Source organism: Anarhichas minor, unplaced genomic scaffold (genome assembly GCF_050575085.1).
Source record: "Anarhichas minor isolate MPS153535 unplaced genomic scaffold, ASM5057508v1 ptg000043l, whole genome shotgun sequence".
NCBI classification, from domain to species: domain Eukaryota; kingdom Metazoa; phylum Chordata; class Actinopteri; order Perciformes; family Anarhichadidae; genus Anarhichas; species Anarhichas minor.
The window spans coordinates 4,394,780-4,419,008 of NW_027466489.1; the positions used below are offsets into that span (position 1 = coordinate 4,394,780).

At 41.4% G+C, this 24,229-nt stretch overlaps 1 protein-coding gene across 2 annotated transcripts in view; it reads right to left on the bottom strand.

Annotated features, from left to right (window-relative positions):
* The window catches only part of uba7 (ubiquitin-like modifier activating enzyme 7), a 33,849-nt gene extending 9,841 nt beyond the window's left edge, over positions 1-24,008 (bottom strand). Inside the window, exons 1-21 of one of the 2 annotated variants that reach the window (XM_076110471.1) lie at positions 23,831-24,008; positions 23,576-23,744; positions 22,955-23,089; positions 22,496-22,602; positions 22,306-22,396; positions 21,810-21,942; positions 21,531-21,628; positions 21,287-21,436; positions 20,958-21,122; positions 20,673-20,777; positions 20,486-20,566; positions 19,893-20,048; positions 19,076-19,241; positions 18,732-18,928; positions 17,670-17,734; positions 16,044-16,254; positions 13,746-13,820; positions 12,268-12,469; positions 12,085-12,176; positions 9,812-9,904; positions 8,369-8,560 (exon numbers count right to left, since the gene is read on the bottom strand). In XM_076110471.1, coding sequence (XP_075966586.1) covers positions 8,369-8,560; positions 9,812-9,904; positions 12,085-12,176; positions 12,268-12,469; positions 13,746-13,820; positions 16,044-16,254; positions 17,670-17,734; positions 18,732-18,928; positions 19,076-19,241; positions 19,893-20,048; positions 20,486-20,566; positions 20,673-20,777; positions 20,958-21,122; positions 21,287-21,436; positions 21,531-21,628; positions 21,810-21,942; positions 22,306-22,396; positions 22,496-22,602; positions 22,955-23,089; positions 23,576-23,744; positions 23,831-23,877 — 2,730 coding nt within the window. In that variant the 5' untranslated portion in view covers positions 23,878-24,008. Of the gene's footprint in view, positions 1-8,368; positions 8,561-9,811; positions 9,905-12,084; positions 12,177-12,267; positions 12,470-13,745; positions 13,821-16,043; positions 16,255-17,669; positions 17,735-18,731; positions 18,929-19,075; positions 19,242-19,892; positions 20,049-20,485; positions 20,570-20,672; positions 20,778-20,957; positions 21,123-21,286; positions 21,437-21,530; positions 21,629-21,809; positions 21,943-22,305; positions 22,397-22,495; positions 22,603-22,954; positions 23,090-23,575; positions 23,745-23,830 lie in introns of both variants that reach the window. The other variant, XM_076110470.1, reaches the window with a different exon arrangement.
* Between the last annotated feature and the right edge of the window lie 221 nt (positions 24,009-24,229).

Sequence of the window (24,229 nt, forward strand, 5' to 3'; positions counted from 1 at the left end):
TTGAAGGCCGACTATACTGGTGCAGCGTGAAGGAGGAGACACTTCTCAGGAGAGTGCTGAGTTTGACACACAGACTAAAAGCTGCCAGTTAGCTTTGAAAGGCTTCCATTGACGTGTAAAACGGCAAACAGAATCTCAATGCGATTGTCTTTCAAATGAGAAGATAAGAGCTCTCTGCCTGACTGAAAATGACCTGGGGCAGAACGACCGAGTCAATAAAATGCTCCTCTTGCAAATGGACCATTGACATGCTGGAGCCTGCAGAGACACACAAATAGCAAATGTCTGATTGACAAAGTCACAGTTATAAAGCAATGAATTATCATCAAAAGGCTTCGAAGTGATCTGATGATAGTCCCAACACACGACCACGGATTACGCATTAGAATTTGTAATACATGCAAGTTTCTTATTAAGTACTTCTTTTGTAAGAGGGTTGGGCGTATTTTTTACGATGGAATGATGCACTGATAAAACAGGTGTTGTTAATTAAAATATTGCGTAAATGGACTTCAATTGACGACTATTTGATTATTCCATGCAAAAGATTTGTTGTATACTGTGACTTTTATGATTACTGCAGCACTTGCTGTTTATTGGTATGTAGTATGGATTTGGGACACGCGTCAGCAAATGTGTCACTCACAAGGATCAATTTGCCGCTCTGAACATTGACTGTGATCAGTGTGTCCCCTGTTGCTACATCCCAGCTTGTACCATTGATTAAATGGTTTAGTAATCAGATGTCACACTCTTTGGTTACATGGTGTAATGCAGTAGTCAATTGTGTAACTCTTCCATTGCCACCATTATTGATATCTGTGGGTCAATCTGATGTCCAATTCTTGTTATCTGATGCTGGACACAAACAAATAAGACACATGAGACTAACATACCGCTCACGAGGTATTGAACACTTAATGCAGCCAATTAAAGCTGCATCTGCCCAGATACAGGAGAGCAAACATTGCGTACTTTAAGGCATGAATTCCAGCTTTATCCTAATTTGAATTGTGCTTATTCACACTTTTTAAAAAGAGGGATGAATTCTAATAACTTTGTGATTTCCTGCCACCAGCAGCTTGACTTTTATGATTTTGAGATTGGATGGGTTGCCACAAAATCTTATACAATCATTCATTTCCCCCTCAGCATTAATTGTAATCACTTATCAGTAGCATAAGCCCAATGCAGGGCCTCTCTTGACTGTAAACATGGAACATCATTTTGATTTCTGCCAGGCATAAAGATGCCTGAGCCTTCCCTGCTTGAGTTACTCAGCTTTGCCAAACAGACTGTTGCCAAATGGTGCAACAGTCTGTCGTTCATTACAAAGGAAATTGAGGCAAAGCCATTAATTTGCTCATTAAGCAAAACATTAGCAAAATAAATCCATGACAAACACTTATTAGGGGCTATTAATAACCCTAAAGCCCCAGTCTGTGGATGTACACAAACTCTTCCATTTCCTTCATGAGCACATTCATGTGGCTTGTAAGAAAAAAACAAGTTTATTTATATTTCCATCACAGAACCTGGACATGTGTATGTTGTTAGTCAGTGCTCCATGTGCACTGCATAAAGCAGAACATACAGTCTGCAGGCAGACAGCAGGCAGACAGACTCTCCTGCAGGGCCTCACAAAGCAGATGACACAATTAGCCCTATGTGACATTATCCTTACATACAGTGATCCAAGCTGGGGGGTTTTGTGTATATGCATGAGGTAACGGTTCCTGTGTGTGTTAGTAGAGAAAGGAAGGGGGGGGGGGGGGAAGGAAGAAAGACAAGACATGACAGAATGCCTTTAGAATTCAGAGTTTATGTGTAAATTTGTAAACTCATGACATCAGGAACAGCCCAGAAATGTAATTTAATGTCACTAATGAGAAGCCTGCAGCCCATCTCCCGCTAGCATTGGTGCTTTAATGAGAGAATAACGAAGCAGGAGGACAGAGACCACTAATAACGTCCACATGCTTCCACTAAGCTCAACAGGCCTGCAGAAAAAAACTTGTGAGAAACATGGCAAATACTGGGACTAACAATGGATGAGAGAAATAAATGGAAAGATGGAAAACCATATCATCGACCCTTAGTTAGACCCAACCGTAATGCTGTTTTGAATAGCACATAGCTGAGGTATCACAACCAACACAATGTCAATATGTAAAGCTCTTTTCTTACGCTATTTAAACAGACATGATTAAAAACTGATGTTTAGAAAATGCCTCACAAAGTCAGCTTTATTATCATTTCCTGCATGAAAAATAGACAAACCCACAGCAGAAGTATGAAAACATTGGAAATACTTGATTAAAATTAGCTTCAGAAATTTGTGAAGGTTGTAAAAATAATTCCTGAGGTACTTGTTAGGTGAAAACATCCATTAAGTGTGGTATATGTGATTGTTTGCTCAGCTTTAGTCACTGTCGGTATGCCCGTCAAGCTGTCCGTTCTCACATGGAACATTCAGTTTAAAGTGATAACCTGCTTCTAATTTCTGCTGATGTTGCTGGCTCAAATGACAACTGTTGCTAGCAATTTTTTATCAGCTGTAGCGAGCTAGTTGATTAAGCTGACTTTAGCGTGACGAGTTGGTTGAAAACACAGTCTCTTAATGTTTCAAACTGACCCATTTTAAGAAGGGAACCGTGTAAAAGGATCTTAAACATGAAGTCGATGGCTACATCACCGTTTCCTAAACCTTTTTTTATGGGAACTAACTTTTAAAAAATGACAAACCATTGCGACCCAATTCACAAAAGGCCTTATTGTTCTTATTGTGAGAAAAGATAATTTGTGTGTAAATGAATGACCATTTTTATTAAAATTTCTGCATCACCTTATATTATCTTGAATAATTAAACCAGCCATTTGAAGAGATATACTGTATGTTTGATAAATCAGAACTCTGTTTTATGCTTGTGTTATTGAAAAAAAAAACATTCAGGCCATCTCATTCTTTTAATTTCCTCTCATCAGCAAAACAAACAGCGTGTTCGCTAGCCTTTCATATTAGATTCAATGTTATAAGTAGGCTACAATTATCAGATCAATACGAACATTCAGGCTTTATCATGTACTGCAGATATAAATGTTGAATAAAAGACCATGGAAGAAATTCTGCTAATGTATTAGGCGATGTTGATAAAATGTCCCGCGACGCACCTGTGGGTCTTGAACCGGTCTTTGGGCTACATGGTATTGTGCTTAAAGACTGAAGCTAGAGCTGCAGTTATATTGTTATGATTGGACAATCACTGTTTGTACAAAGGGGGCTGCAAATTAGTAATAAATGCTCTTCCATAAATTGTGAATACTTTATTCCATTTAGCATGGGCTCCTCTCGGAAGGGGAGAGGTCAGGGGCAACAGAGTAGGAATAGATTAACTGCCTTGCTCAAGGACACTTTAGATAGCTGAATATGGCCTCAGAGGTTTGAATTCTAATTCAGCTAGTTGAAGGGCAATCTGTCGAACCAAAAAGCCATCCTGTTATTGTGTTTCTCATTTAGGACTCTGGCCTGTGGCTTGTATGACATGAGGAGATGGTTGAGGATGATTTGAAAGAGCTGCTAACTATATGCCTCTGATTTTTTTTATTTGGCTAAATGGGGAGCATGCATGCTGAGTTTACGAGCCGTACGACATATGCTACTAAATAAATTATCTTGATAGCTATCTTTAGGTGGACTTTTATCTCAATGTTCTCTTGATGACGCCTGTCTTTGTCTGATGCTACACAAACAAACAACCAGTGTACAGACATGATCTTGTTTTTGATGACACAAATGAGAAGGTAATGATCTGTGGGGAACTAAAAAGCAGCAGTGATGGAACAATGCAGCGTGACTTAAAAACAAAAGGCCAACCACACAATAACACTAACAACAAAAAACCCGGAGAACAACAGAAGGCACAAGCTGGCTATGTTGATCACAGATTACTCATTATCCCGTGAGCACTAGTCATGTCTAGGTCTTGAGTTACAAACTGCACAATGCAGGTCCCAGAGAAGTACTGAGGGCCTTGGATCATGTTCACCCTGTTTCTTTACTGGCACAGTCCGAGGAGGCCAACACAGATTTAACCACATGTGAAGAAGCCTAAACTTCCCCTTCGTTGTTCTCTTTCTGTCTTTAAGCCAATCCCTGTTATGTGTGCGACAGATGTGAGACCTTCAATTATATAAGTGCTCAAATCACAAATCAAGTAGCTGCAGGTTTTGCCTTCTACATGCAAAACAACATACAACCACTCTGGACACTGAGAGCCTGCAAATAAAGTGCAAATATCCTTGTTTCTTCCTGACTTTTTCGCTGAGCAAGCTGTGATTGAAAAGGTATTAGATACAGAGAATGGAGCAGAAGAATCCCTGCCTCCTCCTGGTGCTCTACAGACCATGCAGCAAGATCACATAAATGCTCACAGGGAAATCTGTTTTCAATACACTGCTTCCTGTGAAGGCAGGAAATAGCCGTCATTTCTGCAGGCAATTAACAAAGAACCAGTGTGAGCATCGACCTCTGAGCGGCTTCCTTGAGATCAGGAGCCTTGCCTCCAACACTGCTAATTCAATTAGAGACCGAAAGGGCAAGCCGGGGGAGAGGGCACCATGGGAGTGTGAAAGGGAAGTTATGAACGAAGTTATGGCTGGGGTGTGGAGGATATGTGCACAGACATGGAAGAGGGAGTATTTCCATGGCACACAACCAGCAGGCAGCATAGCAGACAAGTAAAGACAGCATACATTGGTACAGAGAGTTGGACAAGCTGCTGGAGGGGTTGAGGATGGCGCTATTTAATACCCAGCTGAAACACGTCCTCCTCTGTCCTGGCCTTGGGTGATGTTTCTCTTCACATGTTTTACTGAGGCTGCAGCTCAGTTACAGGACTCATTAATCTTTGTTGTACTTGAAGTAGCTTTTAGTGTCTTGTGAGGTTTTGTTTCCTGCAATAACAAGCACCGTCTGACCTTAGTGCGATCCTGCAGCTATAGCATCAACTACGTACTGTAATGTACAACAGAGAGCGCATTACAAGCAGCATTCATTTCTCATTATCCCATTTGCGGCCGCAAAAAACAAGCAACACTGAACTTATTGTAACATATTTCTGACCACCCAATGATTCAAATATTTACTGTCTTTTAAGCTCTGGTGTGGTCTTCACCAACTCCTGAGAGACATATCTGCCTCCTAACAGTAGCTGCTAAATGCTCCACAATGCTCACCAGCAAGTCACTAACTTTGTCGACCAGCTGTTTGGTGCACACAGCCAGTTTACCATTCGATTTAACGCCACTGAAAACGACTGCATGAAAAAGGCGAGAACAGGTAGTTCAATCAAAATAATAACCTGAAAGACACTAAAACGTTCTGTGAAGCTGAGGGGAAATTCGGTTGTGGGTTGATAATTCTCTGTGGGTTTATAACCATATCCACCTACCTCTTGTATATAAAGCAACCTGTCACACTCAATCCAATCACTCCAGCAAGTTCAGCTTTAATTTAACTGTGGATGCCTTTGGACAGCAGTGTTTAATTCCAATGAGAATGTCTGTCATGCTGTATTTTGCAGTTCATTAATATGAGCTGGAAAGTTTCATGTGGAAGAGTTTCGGTAAATCTTCTCAACACAATAACAAATAAGGTGTCAACAGTAGAGTAGGATATATTAAGTTAAAGACTTACAAGCTTAAAAACTACGGCAGCAACAGCTGACCCAAGTAACATCAAGCTTTTCATGGTTACATGATAATGTCTAATGCAGATTTTGCGCAAACATTTCTTGTAATTTTAGAGATATCCAATCTCTGTGAACTTGCCAGACTTGCCACTCCTCTAGCGCAATGGCCTGTGCCTTGGCCCCCCAACTGACAAACATAAACACAAGGAGGAAAACGATACTAAAGAATCGCAGTGTTGAGCAGACAAGGACAGCCTCCCATTTGTTTACATATTTCTGCCTCCATAACAGCAGCGGGGGAAGGCCAGGGGAACTTCCTATTTTGGGAAACAGCTGCTTTAAAGCAACAGTTTCTGGAAAAGGGTTAGCATGGTGGGAGAATGAGCAGCAATCTGTTTTAGTTAAAGACTAAATCTGTGGACAGAGTGCTACACAGCTACATCTAAAACACCTTTTCCAAAAGCCTTCAATCCCAACAACCAACTCACGAACATATTTTTTCCTCTTCAGAGTTGTGATAGTGCAGGTTACGTTACAATGACTTTCCACACATCTGACAATGCTGTGATGTGGTGGTTTAAATACACACCACTTTGAGTGAACACCGGGTGGGCCACCAGTACTACCAGTAAGATGTGAGTGTTGTTACTTGATATTAATGAACTGAGACTGATCTCATGAGGGGAGAGGTCTAAGTCATTGCAAAAAGTAAGCTGAGCTCTTGATGGTGCATGTCAGATCAGTGATATTCAACAGCTGCACGTCTGAGGTTGCTTCAAAGACCGACTAATAAAACCTATAATCTTAGACAGATTAGAGAGATAAGAGAATATTAATAGCTATGTTGCTTTCGTTTCTGCTTCCATTACTGTGGACTAATTTCTGCTATTTTGAATGATCTATGTTTCCGTCCATAGTTTCATTGACATCCTACATTGCAAGGTACACAAATGTAATGAAGAATCACAGTTATGTGATCATTTAATGACAGCACTGTTTCTACATGGCTCTATTTTGGTATTTCAACACTGCAATCTTTTGTAACGTATTGGCCAACATATATAGAGATAATGATATCTTTGATAAGCTAATATCAATTGATAATATTGGCCAGGCATTGTTGGGTCAGACTCTACTTTGGAACTGATAATCAACACATTTACTGTGTTGACAACATACAATTTGAGTGATAATATAAACTGCTAGTACTGATGCTATTTTATACTTAGCTTTTGATGCTATGTGTTTTCAGAATGAAAGTGCAGATACACCTATGTGGATTACCCACTACATAGAAAAAGTCTACAGACAAATTTCAACTAATAATGAAGACTAAATGTTTTCTTTGGCAGACATAAGAGCATCTCCCACTCAGATGACTTTTGGCAGCCAACCATCTTTCTCCTCCCTCTCTCTGTGAGCAAGTGTGTAACAGCACATGTGTGTTCCGCATTTAATGTGTCCCCATCAGCTTAAAGCTGATGCTGCAACACTGCAGGCCAAACTGGAAAGGCCTGGGTCTGGAAAATCGAATATCTGCCCATTCCTCTTTCTAAATGATTCAACACTTGAGTATATAACCTCAGGCTAGGATGATGTCAGGTACTCTGTCTGTGTGACTGCAATCAATCACTGAGTGCATCCAACGTTCCATGCTGGTTCAGCAATGCTGTGCGTCGGCCAGCAAATTTTTGAAGTATGCGCAAACACTTTCACTGACCAAATTTAAAGACAACAACTGTGAGAACACCGGGGTCTTTGTAAGTTAGGAGGGTGGCACGCCTGGAACTTCAGAACTGCACAGAAAGTCACAGCTGCCTCTGTCATCACAGCAGCCTCCAATGCAGCTGTAGCATTTTTGCCTGTAACCAAAGCTGAAACCAGACCGACACTGTCTCAGAGCTCCCTGCCGCTGCACCCTCACGTAACAGAGGACACAGCTACCCCACTCGCTGACCCCCAATGACCCCTGTCTGTCAGAGGTTCAATGCTCGGAGTCAGAAAGCTGGCGAGGGCAGCTCCAATATCTGATTTTCTCCAGAGGGGAGATATTCAGGGGGAAGCAGTCGGGCCTGTAAGGGGGCAGCAAAATGATTTGACTGGATATTCTCTCGGACTTGACCCTAAAATGTGACCCTAAGAGTTACTTGGCTTTTGAATCTGGCTGGTAGCCATTTTGCGTTTGTGTTTTAAAGCTTGGCCAATACAGCATAACTTAGTATGACCTCGCAAACCGGGTAGAACCTAAAACGTTGGGGTGGATTTGATCCTGAAAGGGCTCCAAGAATAAGCTCCTGTCACTTTTGCTTTGAGCTACAGACGCCTTAAATCCACTTAATGTGTGCAAACACAGAAGCAGACATGGGTGTGTTTAAGTCTTACCTGCCCTGAAATTGACAGTTGACAGTGGGCTCTTACTCTGAGAGCACACATTCATGACTTAATGCGCTCCAGCCAGTAAGGAAGGACAAATATCTACAAAGGACCAAACTGATTTATCCCCAAAGTAGGCCAGCTTAAATTATAAATGTACATACAGTAAGAGTCTGTCAGGCTGTACAGAGTGCCGTACTCAGGTCCTATATGTGACTGACTGCTTTGTAAATCTTGTCCCTAAACCCACCACAATCACTGACTGTAACTAAAAATGTCTGTGGGTGTAAAGAGCTGTTACTCACTTCAAAGTTGTTGGTCTTGGTCGGTTGGCAAAACACAATGTGCGTGACTGGCAGGTACATATAAGCTGTGCGGTAAGAGCAGATCTTCTGGTGACCCTGCACCAGTTTATACAGCTCCAGGCACATCAGGCCTGCCACTGCGGCTGTGGTGGTAGCTATGGCTGGGATGATCTTTCCAGCTATGCGCTTACTCTGTGAAGGAGACAGGAGACAGGAGACAGGAGACATCATATGTCTTGTAAAATCTTATACAGCAAAGAATTACTATGTCAGATAAATTCAGTGATATTTTTAACAATATTTCACCATGATAATGGAAGGATAGTTTAAAGCAGCAAAAAAATGAAATCACTCAAGTAAAGTGCAGGTACTTCAAAACTGTACTAAATTAGGCCTACAGTACTTGAGTGAATGTACGTACTTCGCACCACTGGTCACATTTCAGAGACAAACATTGTTCCTTTTTACTGTATTGCTTTTATTTCACAGCTATAGTTACGTGAATTTTAAGGTTTTATATGCAAAACAAATGGTCAGCTTATAAAATATGATGCAAAGTAGTAAAACAATAGCTTTATTTCAACCAGCTGAAACATAAATGATTCATCAACACAGTAATACATCAGTATTCAATGCATCCTGTAATGCATAATATAACAATTACACGGGACAGATTCTGCTGCATAACGAGTACTTTTACTTTAAATAGTTCAAGTATACTTTGCTGCAAATGCTATTGTGCCGTAAAAGGGACATTTTATGTATATTTATATATATTTTTGCATTACATGTAAAGATTTTTGTTGTATGTAATGCATAATATTTCACTGCTTAGACATTCATTTGATTATCTAATATAGGCTTTTTATGTCATATATCAATACAGGAGCAATATCCTTATTATTATTATTATTATTATTATTATGATCTTGACACTGACAAATTGCCACAACCTTATGTATGTTTTGCAGTGTAGATATACAACGAACAGGGTAAATTGGTGAGTAAAAGTAAAGTTGTTTCCAAACAAGATGCCACATGTGGAAATCTCTGTATGCTTACACACAGGTAACCCTCTATTGTCTCCCCTCACTCAGTAGTACCCATCCCCCCCCCATCCTCCATCTGTCTTGGCTGTGTGTGTCTGCAGCAGCGGCCGGTACAAGGCCTGGCTCAGGTGTCACCTCCCAGGCGACAGGTAAAGTGCTATGATTAGTTTTGCTCCAGGAACAATAGGTGAGGAGGCTGTTTCTGTGGCTTTAGGGCAGGTGTGTGCAGCAACGACTGAAAACATGACCCCAAAGGGGGGGGGGGAGGTTTTTTTTCATGCTTTTTCTAATCTACACCGCCTCTCACTTCAGCTTCATCCGTCTTATTCACCTCTATATCTTTTAACCCTTCACAGAGATTTTTTCAGATGATGCACACGGTGAAAATGCTGACCTCGTGCCGATCAGCTGCAGGGATGACATAGTTCTCCGCCCTCAGGTTAGAAGCAGCAACAATGTAGTCCATGTGGAAGTTACTGTCATCATCCTGTGCCAGGTGGGATGGTAAACATACAGTATATGAGCCATTCATGTAACACACTCCAAAGCGTGATACACAAGAACAAAATATATCTCTGTTTTCATCCATGTCCATGCCAAGTGACATCCCCAGAGGTGTGATGCTCGGTTTGGCTGCTTTGAGCTTTGAAGGCTTTGTTGTTGTGTCACTTACATCACTCTAATAAATGACTTGGTCACCCCAACAGAATGCAGGGGAAAATCAGATTTCTGTTATGATCGACATGGCCAGTGAGGTCATGCCTCTGCTTCCGCGGCTCTACAAAGACTAAGAAGGGGACTGTCACTCGGGGATGGCTTTAGGGGTTGTGAGGAAGCTCCTAGCTGGCAACCTGATGCATCTGAAACCCTCCTACACACATTCCATCTATCCACAGCATGACCTGGGCACGAAGGGATGAAAATGAAGAGAAGGGGGAGCAAGGTAGTTTGGGGATCTCATTCTTATTCAAGATGACATTTGATATGTACCTGAATTACCTCATACACCTTCATTCCTGCTTCTCCTGAGTCACTAAATGCTTTACCAGAACCTCTCTCAGGCTGAGAGTCATATTCCACAGCCTCTCTAAATTCCTCTAACACTCACTTCTGCAGCAACTGCACCCCGTCTGGCCTTCTAATAGCTCTGCGTTGAGGCGTCGGGCCTGAAGTGAAGGTTTTGTCGCTGTGACAAACCTTTCAACTCCACACTCCCAACCTCCATGAAGATAAAGAAAAGGCGTGTAAAGGAGGTGGGGATTTTAATTAGTCTACTCGTTTTCCAAGGTTTCCCAGGAACTCAATGGAGGGTCAATAGGTGAACAGGTAAATAGGAATGGTCAGATGCAGAGGACATATTCCTTCCCACAGGGGTTAATTAAGTATAATGAAAACTATATTTGGGAAGAGACATCCACAATTACTCAAGATATCACTGTATTTGTTTATGAACATCACGCTGCACCGAAGACCACTAATGATTTTTTGACAAAGGTTAATTATTTAGTTTTTCCTTATCATGGTCCACCTCATGTATCCCCTCTGCTGAGATGTAAATAGAAAGAATTGCTGCCCTCGTGACACAGACAAGGTCTCTTCAGAGGCAGTTTTTTTTTCTCTGCTTACTTAGCTGACTGTGCTGAAACAACGGGTTCAGGGAATTTGTTGGGAAGAAGGATATCTAATCTGCGCTCCCAGATAATTTCTTAGAAAAGAGGGAGCTTTACACTCGGATCCCACAGACCCTGCAAGATTTCAACCGAGCGCTAAACAGGATTTAATGTCCAGACAGTGAATGATTATTTGTCGAGAGGTGGTGTGAAAGAGTGTGAGGTGAGACTGTGACATAGAGGGAAATCTACCTTCAGGGCTCAGGGTGCCACTTCAAAGACACAGTCGACACGGTTGCGGACAGTAGTATCTGTGCCGAGTTGTTAAATGTAATGCATTTCACCAAATGTGTTCTAATGAGGCTCTCACACAGGCCCACAGGGACAGAGTGCAACACGTCATACTATGAAAACTACAACCACTGAAGGGGAAAACAATTGGCATCACAATATGCAATCAAGGGCTAAATTGCTAAACAAACAAAAAAGGCCTGTAGCTAGTTAAAAATGATTTATTTTAGCATGTCAAAGGGTTAAATTTAGCACCCAGTTCTGTGTCATCTACCCTGCTGGTAGTGCAACCCACCACACAGCAGCTTTTAGCCATTTTTCTGTTGTTTGCTAGCAGATGAAAGTAACAAGGAGGCACTTTCACACAATACAAATCAATAGGGAGTGATAAATTGTCTTCCCCTGCAGTGTGGGCAGGACTTAATTGCGCTCTGTCTCTATATAGATATGAATTTGTTCCACGTGAACTGGCTGAATGAAGTGTTCTTTTCATCGAGGATTTAAACTTCTGAGTATATATACTGTATCTTAGCCCCAAGGAGTTAAAACAGCGAACAAAGAGCACAAGCAAGCTCTGTTTCATGAATGTGTTCAGGAATAGCACAGATTCGGGTCACGGAGGACCCAAAGAAGAGGGGAAAAAAAAGAAGCATATTCTGAAAGCACCCACAGATTTGAGTGCAGCTCCCTGCTAACACTCAGCCGCCAATCTGTCTGTGGCTTCTGCAGAGCGTGCAGCAGAGGTGTCACTGCACTCATGCCCTACCTTCTCAAAGTCGGTGGGGTACATCTGCATGGATGAGCTTTTCAGAGATGATGAGGCCAACTTCCCTTTCAACTCCTCAAGTCGGGCTTTCTCTGGTGCAAGGACACAGAGAGAGAGTTAAGAAAATAAATTCTGGAGGAAAGTGAAGTAATACCAAAAAATATCAGAGATGAAATGACTCACCGGCTTCATCTCTGTCCTCTTGTTTCTCCTCCTCCATCTCCTTGTCAGTGAGATGAATCTTCACGGAGGACTTGGGAGTGAAAGATGGTACGTGGACGTTTTCTAAGGTTTCTCTGATAGAAGCGCCGTCTCTTGTCCCGCCGATTCCGAAGATCTGCCCGTAGAGATTAGCTGCTGCCACAACATACTCCATATGGGTAGTCTAAAGCACAGAATGAAATTATAAACCGCTATAAAACTATTGTCATGTTTTCACAGAAAACACAATGTCCATATAGAAACTAAATATACTAAAACACTACCATGTCATTGTGCATTTCTTTAAAACACAGCTTTGTCTTTCTATAGAAAAGAAAAAGCTATAGGTTAAAATAAAATTGGTTATTTAAAGCTGACTCAGTAGACCTAACTGCAGGGTGAAACTGTAGAAGGGACATTTTGTAAAAGGTATATTAAGGTAGTGCATTCAGTCCAAATTACTTCCCTGAACTGAACAGGTAGCTGTAACAATAGGTCACTTTCTTCATCTCTCTCATCACACACACACACGCACATTGTATCTTACTGCAGTCACTGCTGCTTACGGCACGACAGCACTTTACACTTTACAGATATTTTAGGTCTCTACAACCCTTTATTTATTTCACTGATAAGTAGATTTGCAGGTTGTGCAAATGCTGCATACTCAAACTTACAACGCATGAATAAAACCAGATAGCAATTATAGAATAGAAGAGCTTGTAACATAAACAATATCTTACAGAGAAATTACTTTTTGATTAACAAAATATGCAAAGATAATAGACAACACATCCAAAACAAAAGTGCTGCAAATAATAAACACAGGTGCGATTGTGACGTCACACTCTTTGCTTTCTAGATAAATGAAAAATGGCACTGACCCTGGCATTTGCAGTTGTAGCATTGACTGTCAAACATGTCACGCAGGTGGAGGGGCAAAAATGTATTGTGAAGGAGATAAAACTCAGATGACAGGAGATGGAATAAAAATACTGACAGTGCAAAGATGGTGGAAAAGGTGAGGTCAAATGACAGAGGGAGGAAAGCAAATCTTCTGTGTGAGACAATAAGATGTTGCAAATTGTCAATGTTTTTCGGCTATCAGTGCATCATTACAACCTTCCAAGTTACAGTATATTAAGCTTAATATCAGCTTTACCTCTTTTGTAACTGAGAGTATGTAGAAATCAGCTTGGCTGTCAAGGAGGTGAACGTGTGTGGAGAGCAGATTATTATCTGCGTTTCATTGTCCATATGCAGGTTAAGTGGCATTCACAGCTCAGATAAGAATCCAGTATATGGTCAGAGTGGGGAAGAGACACTATCAGCCCAGATAACGAAAGAATGCCAGCGGTCATCACCAAATACTGTGTCATTTTTCAGTCATTCCCGTCCACTGTTTTAGGGTGCATTTCATGATTACTACTGCAGGAGGAATTGGAGCGGACGCTACTCACACTGTTGGGGTCGAAGGTCAGTTCGTGAGGGCATCTCTTGGATCCAGACCAGAAGGGTAGACCAGAAGCAGTCACCTAAAGGAAGAAAATGTCTTTATCACAATGATCAACATCTGAAAATACTGCGTCTACATACAGTATATGCTTTTATAAAGCTCTCCGTAGTTATTCAAAATACAAAGGGGACAGCCACAAGAAGATCTTCGTCCCCTATTAAAAAAGGATCAATTTCTTTATTCCAAAAGCTTTATCTTTGAGATGGAGTTGTTACGCAGTGTACTTTCATCACAAACAATATACCGTTTCAATGTATTACATGATGAAACATCACTTGGTCCTTCAGTTCTCTGACACAGCAGGAGGATTACAACCGTCCCGTCAGACAGCCACACTAATATTGTTATCAGTCGTGTGTTGACAACACAATTTGTATGTCTGATAAAGGAACAAAGGAACGGAGAGCTTTGATGTTTCCAAATGGTCCATATGCTGGGAAAGAGAGAGTCTCCTACTGGTGCTGCCAGTTTTTACTGCAGGGGAGCTTTCTATAGCAGCCAAAAGGCATCAGCTGCATTCTCCTTCTCACAACCAGGATTCAGACGGCTTTGGGGCACCGACAATGATTGATCCCTGAAAAGGTTGATACCACTTAGTTTTACAATGTATATGGTGCACTCATGGCCCAAGAATACTAATTTTAAAGATTACAACCTCAAGGTCCAGTTCTTTTATTAATAAATCATTGGTGAATTTGTGATTTACACTTTTCTATTATTATCTGTTATAAATAAAACAGATTTGACTTCTATTCATTGTTATTTCATAGTTGATGATTTACTGTATTCTATAAAATGCAAAAAAACACTGAAACACCTACTTTCATATCATATCTTAAAGTGTATTAATTTAATAAAACAATTAAATGTACTTCTTATGTCTGGCCATTATAAAAAAGAAAAAATTGTAAATTTAATACCAGTTTATGGTACAGAAGAAAAATAAAGAATCTTCACTTACTTGAAGGACTATGATTAAACACTGCCTTCACTTAACTGATTGTCCATAAACTAGTCTCAGCCCTCTTCTTTGGTCTTTTACTGCAGTACTTTCATTAGCAGGCAATGAGCTGCTCACTGTAAAGAATGGGATTGCATCAACAATATAAGGCCTTTAATCTTGGATGTCATTTGGGGTACAACCATATCTTATTCTGGACAGCCTCTCACTCTATCTTTATCTCTTGTACACAGACTTGAGCCTTGCATGGAAGATGCTCCCATAATGTCTTTGGTTCAAATCCAACCATTGTTCCATGTGTAAAGGTTTAACATACATGCAGGACCACGCTCACTTCTATATGGAGGTTCACACCCAACAAAGTAACTGTTACAGTGAATGTGTGGCCATCTGTCATACTTGTGTACCCATATTCGTCAGTTTGGTTTGTGAACGTTAACTGACGTTAGCTGTTTTATCATAGTTCCTCAGAAAGTTTGCGGTCAAGAGTGACTTTCCAAGAAGACAATGAAACCATAACTCTCATATAGGTTACGACAACGAGAGCTAGGGAAGAAAAAAGAGAAGTAAAAAATGATAATCATAACTACCAAAGAGTTTCTCTGTGTTGTGTTGAGATCATAAGGGTAAACAGAAATGTTCGGATGTTTTCCGGATTGGTTAAAATTCTAATTGTAACACATGATGGTTCATTTTATCAGCATAAGTCATAATACTTAAAGTTGTGTTTTTCTCAAGGGAAATACAGGGAATGTAGTGCTCTACTATAAATATTTAAGCAGACACGAATGGAAGAAAATCACACTTAGGAATTTCTATAACCCTGCAGGGACATCTAATGAGGCTATAAACGGCCAGTTGCTGGACTGGGACAGGGGTTAGTGAGGGTCTGTTTGGGTTACTGATCTGTGCCCCCCCCCAGGTGTGACAGCAACATGTGACATCACTGTCTGCATGCTTCACCAGATTACAAACCCTCAGAGCCGCTCAGAGATATTTATCAGCGATGGCTTTCAGTGGTTCGGGTTTCAGACGAGGCTCATAGTGGTCTCTGAGCCCCGCGAAATATGTTGCATTACACCATGAAGTGAAACGTGAAAAACTGAAAAACTGATTGGCACTCCTTTTGCGCCAACGCCTCTTTGCAGTGTTTCATTGATTGGAATGCAAGGAACACTTACACTTACAAACACAACAGTGCCCCTCTGTGTCCATAAAAATAAATCAAAGCTTTACGATACTTGGCTTTATGGAGTTATATTTCCTCTGGTGTGATTTTACCTCTTCAGGAGGGAAACAGTGCAGAAGCTGGCGGATATCGTTGTTATAGAGAGTCTCCCACTTGCAACGTGCCCAGCTCACACAGTCTTCCCAGCTCGTTGGACGTTGTCCTCCAGCGTCCATGACCTCCAGGCTGCTCCACAGACCCCCAAGAACCTCCAGGGCCTCAGCGTCTCCAAGGCCAAGAGTCCGCTCTACAAACCCTTCATCGCTACAGCAAAGAGTGCAGCAATTCATTTTGATCAAATAACATACATGCAGTATACAAAAGGTAATGATGTGGGAAAAGAAAAGACAAGTACTGTCTAAATTTCTAAAAAAGCTCAGACATCTATTTTTCTGGCATGACATGAACATTTGACCTGGAAAGCGAAAAAGTCCTCATGGAAAAATGTTTGGTTCTAGGAAGAATGACTCAACAGATCTTTGTATATTAGGGTGTAGTCTTGTTAGTGACTCTGAGGGGATTCCTTTGACGCTTGGCTGAGGATTAATAGAAAGGGAAGGAAGTGGTTAGTAAGTTTGCAGTGTGCTGGTCAGTGCAACTCCATACCACACGCCATTATCATGTGCCAGCTCACCGTACACAGCCTTGTACTGCGTAAACAAAAGGAATCTGCCTCCTATGCGTGCAGTTACACCTAAACAGGTCTAAACAAGAACATTTAGCGTCACAGTTTTTGCATTGAGCTGCATGGGTTGGAGGTTAACACAACAAAATGTGACTGTTATTTTCCATAACCTCATTCAGGTCTTAACATGTCATGGACGACAACATGTAGCTGACCTGCCCCGTGAAAATGTCCATTAAGGTTTTCCATGACTGCACTACAAAGAGGCCTCTGAAGAAACACATAATACATCTTCTTATTTCTACACATCAGTGTAAAGGTGAGAAATTGCAATGGCTGTGTGGACCATTTCTGTTCTGGTCACGATTTCTTTCCAAACTGTTTAATTAAAGACACGGGACAGTCTGCAAGTGCTCTACAATGAGGGGGGGGGGGGGGGGGGGATTACATCAAATCTCACCAAAACAAACAGAGAGAGACATCTCAAAACATGGCTGGATTAGGAGGGCTCCGCGGCTCAGAGCTGTCACTGACGTGCTGTTACATTATAATTAGGTCAATGCTTCTTTTTTTTTTTTTTCAATCACTAGCGAAGACCTTTGACATGATGTAGAACTCTCTTCTGCATTAATCTAATGTCTTTTTTTCCATTCAGCAGATGTTTCTAAACCAGAAAACCTCTAATTAGTTGATAGACTTCATTAGTTTTTTGGAGAAAATAGTGTTAGAGCTCCTGTGGAGGATACATTGCATAGTACACACTTGGCATGACAGACTGTTTATGTAGTTTTTACTCGGGGTTTACTGCTTAAAGCCAACCACATGTTTCCCTGTACATAAAACAAAATAATGAGCTTCGGGTACTTCATTAGTGTTTGTAGGTGTCCTGGAATGCGTTTTAGAAGAACAGAAAAGCATTGTGAAGTGAGCAAGAAGTGGTCATTAAGTGGCAGCAGACTGGCAGCAGATTGAAAAATGGAATTTCTCACGTTTGTCAGATGCAACACTTGTTGTGGAAAAAGTTAAATCACATGACGATGGCATCACGTCTTACCTCAGGAAGAGATTCACATTTCCAGGTGTTTGTTTGAACAGTCCTTCGAACTGGTCTCTGGCCCACTGAAAGAATTGTAATGCAAAATGAGTGTAAAGAAAATCTAAGAATACGCAGAGTGCACAGAAAAACACATAAAATCCTGTATAGATTCAAACTGGATCATTTTTTTTTAGCAGTGTGAGTGAATGGCAATACCATTTTGTCGTTTGGTGGTTGCACCACTTTGGTCCACACTGCAATACTAACTATCAAATAGATTGCCATGAAATCTGGTACACACATTCATAGTGCCCAGATCAGTTTGGAGCTTGGGGATCCCCTGACTTTTCCTCTAGCACCAGTATAAGGTTGACAGATTTGTTTTTTTAGTGAAATCTCTCGACAACTAGTGGTTGGACTGCAATTAAATTGAGTACAAGCATTCATGTTAAGAATGAGTTCTGATAACTTTGGTGATCACCTAGCTTTACATTTAGCGCCATCATCTGGTCACATTTTTAACTTGTCCAATACTTTGACTTATGACCAAATACCTGCAAAACAAATGACATTCCATCACCTGCGGCTATACTTTGTGTTTAGTGTCACTTAGCAAATGTTAGCATGCTAACACGCTACAGTAAAATGATGAACAATAGGGTGGTAAACCTTCTGAACAACGGCATGTTAGAATAAGCAGGTTAGCTTGCTGAGTTAAGCATTTAGCTCAAATCACCACTGTGTCAAGCATGGCCAGACTCTTGATAAGATTCTAGAGCTGCATTGCACTACATTATATAAAAATGTGTTTCTAATGTTTCACCCCACCGTATATGTTAATGAGGTGCATTCAATTATTAAAAAACATCTTTCCATATAATGCAGTTCAATGCAACACCGCCATAAAGTACTAAAGGATTCTGTCCTTCAACAAAAACTAAGTAGTAGTCTTTGCTTAGACATTTTAAACACTTAAAGTAAGACATGTCTTCTGTTTCTGGTCATTCAGAGTAGGTTTTGAAGCAAAACTTAGGAGATCAATCAGTGTAACTCAAAACACGAAGCTAAATTACATCGTACCTGCAGGGTGTGCTCAATGCGGTAAGGGAAGTTCTTGAGAGTGCACAGTGGGATGGCTTCATTAGAACTTGATGTGTCCGGGCCGTAAGACTTTGTCAGGCGAGGCACCACCACCAGAGTATGACCCTGACATCCTAAAGTTCCTCCCTCCAGCAATGGTTTCTGGTGCTGAACGCAGCGTCCATCAAGATAGACCCCTGGGCAGCAAAAAGAGGAATTCTGAATGTTGTTTCCAAGCATTTGCAGTCAATCGTGTACTGTAGGCCTTAATGCTCTGGTATAATCACTGTGGTAACGGGAACTTAATATATTAATAGTTACGAAGACAAAATAAGTGCCCTCACTGGCTTCCACATTATCAAGGGCTGCAGCCACTCCATCGAGACCCATGAAGAAGTTGTAATCATACACTCCTTCACTGTCGGGGCCCAGACGATCCTGGCGAGCGATGATGGTCATCTGTGGGTTAATCTCGCGCACTGCTTTGGCTGCAACTTCTGATTTTGATTTCTGTTTATAGACAAGTGAGTAATTAGGGGGGGTGTCTGGGAGATAATGTATGTGAGCAATGTAGGTGAAGTCAGACACAGAAAACAGTGGTAACAACAGAAGGAGGGAGAATTTTATAAAATGTTAATTCATACAAAATCAAAATCCAGATTTGTTTTAGGATCCTTGTATGAAACTTTTCCATCAAATGAGCAAAATATAACACCTACAGAAGAAATGTGGTAAGTCATACTGCATATTTTTACTGTCAAGACTCTTAGTGTTCTTCTATTATATATCAGTAGAATCAGCACATTGTATCTCCAGAAATTCAGAGCAGCTGAGGATCTCTTGTCAACATACGCACTAACTGCATTGAACGATGTGGTGCATAAGTTGTTTAGACAGTGGTAGTTGTTTGCTCAGACATGTGTGATCAACTATCTGATATACTCCTAAAGTACACTGCAAAACAAAGCTGCCATAAATGACGAGTGGATGCGTAATCTGACACAAGCTATCTTAGACAGTCACAATACCTTCACCCCCCCCCACCTGTCCCATTAGTAAGCCCTCTGACCCTTCCACTTAACCAGGTCAAACAAGAACCAGTGAGCTATCGTGGTACGTGAGATTATTCATTACGGAGTGTGATGTTGTGCTTTTTCTCACCCCAATATCCTGAGCCCTGAACAGGAACTGTCGGTTCAAGTTGGATCTTTCTATGAAGTCCATGTCTGTTACGGTGATTTTGCCTTCTTCTCCGGCACCGAGCCCCATGAGGGCAAAGTTCTTAAAAAGCTCACATCCAATGGCACCAGCTCCAACCTTGAAAAATGACAGGAGAGATTGTGTCAGACTATATGTACTGTAGATATCAGCTGGTGCCATACAAGTAAATGCCATTGAATTAAAGCTATGTTTAACATATTAAGAAAAAAAAGATCATCTGGCTTTTACAACATAGCAGAAAAGGATTCATCTATTGCTGCACATTACTTGTTTCACTTCCTGATACTTTGCGTGCAGTAAAAGTAAAAGTAACAACTTTAAAGGAAACAGAGAAAGGGCTTGGCACTGTTGAACAGCCCCTGCATACCAGGAGGTCAGCACTGGGCCTGGCAGGAAATGCTGGCTGTATCACAGCTATTTCCTGCATGTGCCATCATTAACACTGCACAAGATCAAAGGTAAACGCAGATGGAGCTCCTGCATTCCCACAAAGAGTGTGCCCCCTGCTGGACAAATACCAAACCTGCCCTCACCAGGAAATACTTCTGCCTTTCAAGCTTCTCCTGGAACGCTGGCCCAAATACGGCAATCTGTCCATCGTATCTCGTGCCTTTCTGCTGGATAAGAAAGCAAAAAACGTTCAATTAAATACCAAAGTCGATTTGGATGTTCCTGATTGGTATGCATGCTTCATTTAAATCGAGAGATCTGTTAACATACTGCTGCAAGGGAGCTCTCTGTCAGCTGGTCCTCCTCTTCAGGGAGGCACTCCAGTGCATCAAAATATAGCCACTGGCGAAGAGGCGTAAATTTCCTACTGCATGCCTGCAGGAATGTTATAGAGTGCACAGAGCAAAACACAGTCAGATATATACACCACCACCATCACGCAGTAAGTGCTAAATTCTGTATAATTAATATACTCAATGTAACAATCGCAATGTTATACTCCATCAAAAACGGAGCGATGAAACTAATGTCAAAAGCATCGACCTTTGACCTCACCTTAATAACTTCTTGAGCTGCAAGGCCGCCAATGAAAGCATTGATAGGAGCCAGGTTACCCCGGGCTGTGTAGGAAAGGGTTCTCACAGCAGCTTCATCCAGCTGTGCCAGCTGTGCGACTGCATTCAGCTCTTCCACCATGGCAAGCAGAGCATCTGCATCCGACTGTGTGAGATTGATCGTGTCAAGAAGTGAGTGGAAACAATCCTGTAAACTGCTTTAATGATCATACAACACCATTTTAACTTGAAATGTGTTTTACTAATCATATAACTTGTTTTGTAAAATGAATTGAATACTGTCTGTAATATCCTGCAACCTTCACCGACCTGAGACCGAGGGCGAGGGAGTCGTTGTTCTTTCTTTACGAAGCCGTGGAGGGCTTGGAAGGCCAAGTGCAGGGTTTTGTGCCTCTGTTCTTTTCCAAAGTCATTCATTTTCAGCAGCTGATGGTCCAATAGAGCTTCACCCAGTGATTTCTGCAATTGATGTTGTAGTTATTTCATTAACAACGAGTACACTTGTACAAAAGGAAAAATGACAAAAAGACTCAAACTAAATATGGACACTTACGAATTGTAGGTTGAAGGGCTGTTTAACCTCAGTCACTACTCCACCCCGTTCATACTGAGAAAATGCTGAAGTATCACCAATCCTGAAGGAGTATTTGCCTGGGTATACAGGTGATAGATATACAGAGAGTGAGACAATGATGAATTCTCATCATGACTATTGTTAACTATGGATGGGTGTCCTGTGGGTTGCCAAAGTGTGGCTCATGCCTACACTGTGTGTTTTAGGTGTCAGCAGCTGAGGAAAGAAGAAACAGTACAGAAACAAAGCGACACTAACCACAGCCTCCGATCTCCACAGGGCCGATGCTGTTGAGCTCCGTCATGCCTTGGACTTCAGAGAAGACAACTTTAAAACCATCTGAAAAGCTATGCTGCCGGTCGTCTGTGCAGCGCACCACTCCAGGATTTGCCTAAAATAAAGTTATGTTGATAACCTTCAAATTAGAAAGAGATCTTTGAGTGATTTAAAGTGAGCTTATTTTTGACACTTTGAGAAAACCTGGAAACGACATTTGGATTGGGAATCATTTACATTTGAAGCAGACAGGTCAGAGACTCCTATGTGGAGTTATTTATGTTCTTCCTGTGCATATTTGGATTTCCTTCCACAGTCCAAAGACATGCAGGTTAGGTGAACTGCCAACTCTAAAATGCCAGCAGGAGTGAATCTTACCCAACACAACTCTTATCCAGATAGGTTATAAAATGGACGGCTTGATAAGTTAGAAATGCTTTCAACATGCCAGTAACATAAAGCAAATGGAGGGCATTACCTTAGAGACACTTTGTATCATAGCTGATGCCGGCTCCTCCCCATTGTCGTCCAAGACCTCATACTCCTCCCCAAAGTCACAGAACAGCTGACTGCAAATTTACAACGAGGTTTTCACTTCTTTCTTTCCCTGCATTATTAAGTACATTCAATCTTTCATTTTTTTTTGACAGTTTCTCTTGCCCACTTACCCACAGAGACCTTTGGTGTCTGCTACAATAAACCTGATTTCACGTGAATGGCAGAAGTCGTCAAAACGCTTCTGATCATCCAGTGAGGAGTCAGTGAGGACCACCACCTGAAAAAAATGACAATTCCCCCTCCACTCAGAAAGGTGTTTTTCTTGTTGTTACTGTTGATTGTACAAGCAGGATTTTGGGACATTACAACTAGTCGTCCAATAGACAAATTATACACCGTTTCAAACTTGACAAGATACATTTCTAAATGAGCCTCATTTGCATTTTCTGTTGTAATGTTTGTAAAGATGCTGGAGACATCTTGTGTCCAGCAGTTCAACTTTTGAAATGGCAATTATTTGCATGATCATAACCTTTTCAATGAGGGAGAAGAAGTAGATGTCATTTTAAGAATCCCAATAAGGTCTAATATGCACCTAGTCTAGTCTGTATGCACCTGCAATTAAGTACCTGAAACTGCAGAAGCAGGTCGTCGTCCAGTGGTCCAGTGTGGGCCGACACACGCACATGTGGGTTTAAAGCAGACAGCTGTTGTAGTGAGCATGTGGCTCGATTCTGACCGAGATGGGACTCCTTCAGGAAAAACTGGTGGGAAAATGAAATTACAGGTTGACAAAACAATCTCAACTCGACTTGACTGTATCACTCAGTCTTCATCTGCAAAGGTGTCATTTGTCAACTTTCCATGATTATCACGAGCACATTTTGAATGCTTTGTCAACAGCCTTTTCCAAGATCAGGAGTTAACTATCAAACTCAAAATTAATTAACAATCCTTTTATGGAAACACTTAGAGCATTGGATTGGGAGGGGAGTAACTGTGCTTTATTAACCTTTATGATGGGCTAAGTTAAACATCAAGACATGTAGTAATGTTAGTATTCAAATACAAAAGCGAAAGTAAACTTCATATAATACAAATGTCACAGGATGTCACAGGACTAGCAGGTTTGGCAAGTTGCTGTTCCCTTAACAGGAAGTCGTTTACTTAAATCGTAGTTACACGTAAGCTTATCTCCTAAAAGATTCACCTATCTAATTATTTACAGATCAACATCAAGGGGTTGTTACCTGGGAGGACAGGTCGGCCCACGCCGCCGTGCCTTCATCCTGGACGGTGACAGACTTCACTCCGGACAGGATCACATTTTTGGCAATTTCTACCCCAAGACCACCCATGCCTGCAATGAGGACGTCGGCTGTGCCCATGCGGTGCATCGCCTCGTGACCCAGAACATACCTGTGCAGGTAAAAGATGACGTGAACCTCTGGCCCGTAAGGGTGCATAGGTAAACTGATTGATTTGCATGAGTCGGTAGTACTTACAGCTGTCTGGAGTATAACCCTTCATCGATTTCACCGATTTCTGACATGTCGCGCTCTCCGATATGAGATGACCAGTCTGAAGAGAGGGATCAGCTGGAATAACACCTGACACACTTCAAACCAGGATCCGAATGAAAAACCGGGCGTGACAAGTGACGGTTTAACGTAAAAGTAGTTCACTTTCGTTTCACGAGATTCTTTGGGTTTGCTCTCGTGCCCAGCAGTAGTTTCTAGTCTGGCCACCAGAGGGCGACTCGGGACTGTTTATTGGGTTGCAACCACCAGCTGCTCCTGTAAAGGAAACATCATTAGAGCTTACAATGAACTGGTGGAAGTAGAAGAGAGTAAAACCTAATATTTAGGTTTAAGTTGATAAAGTTAGTAAATGTATGTATTTGT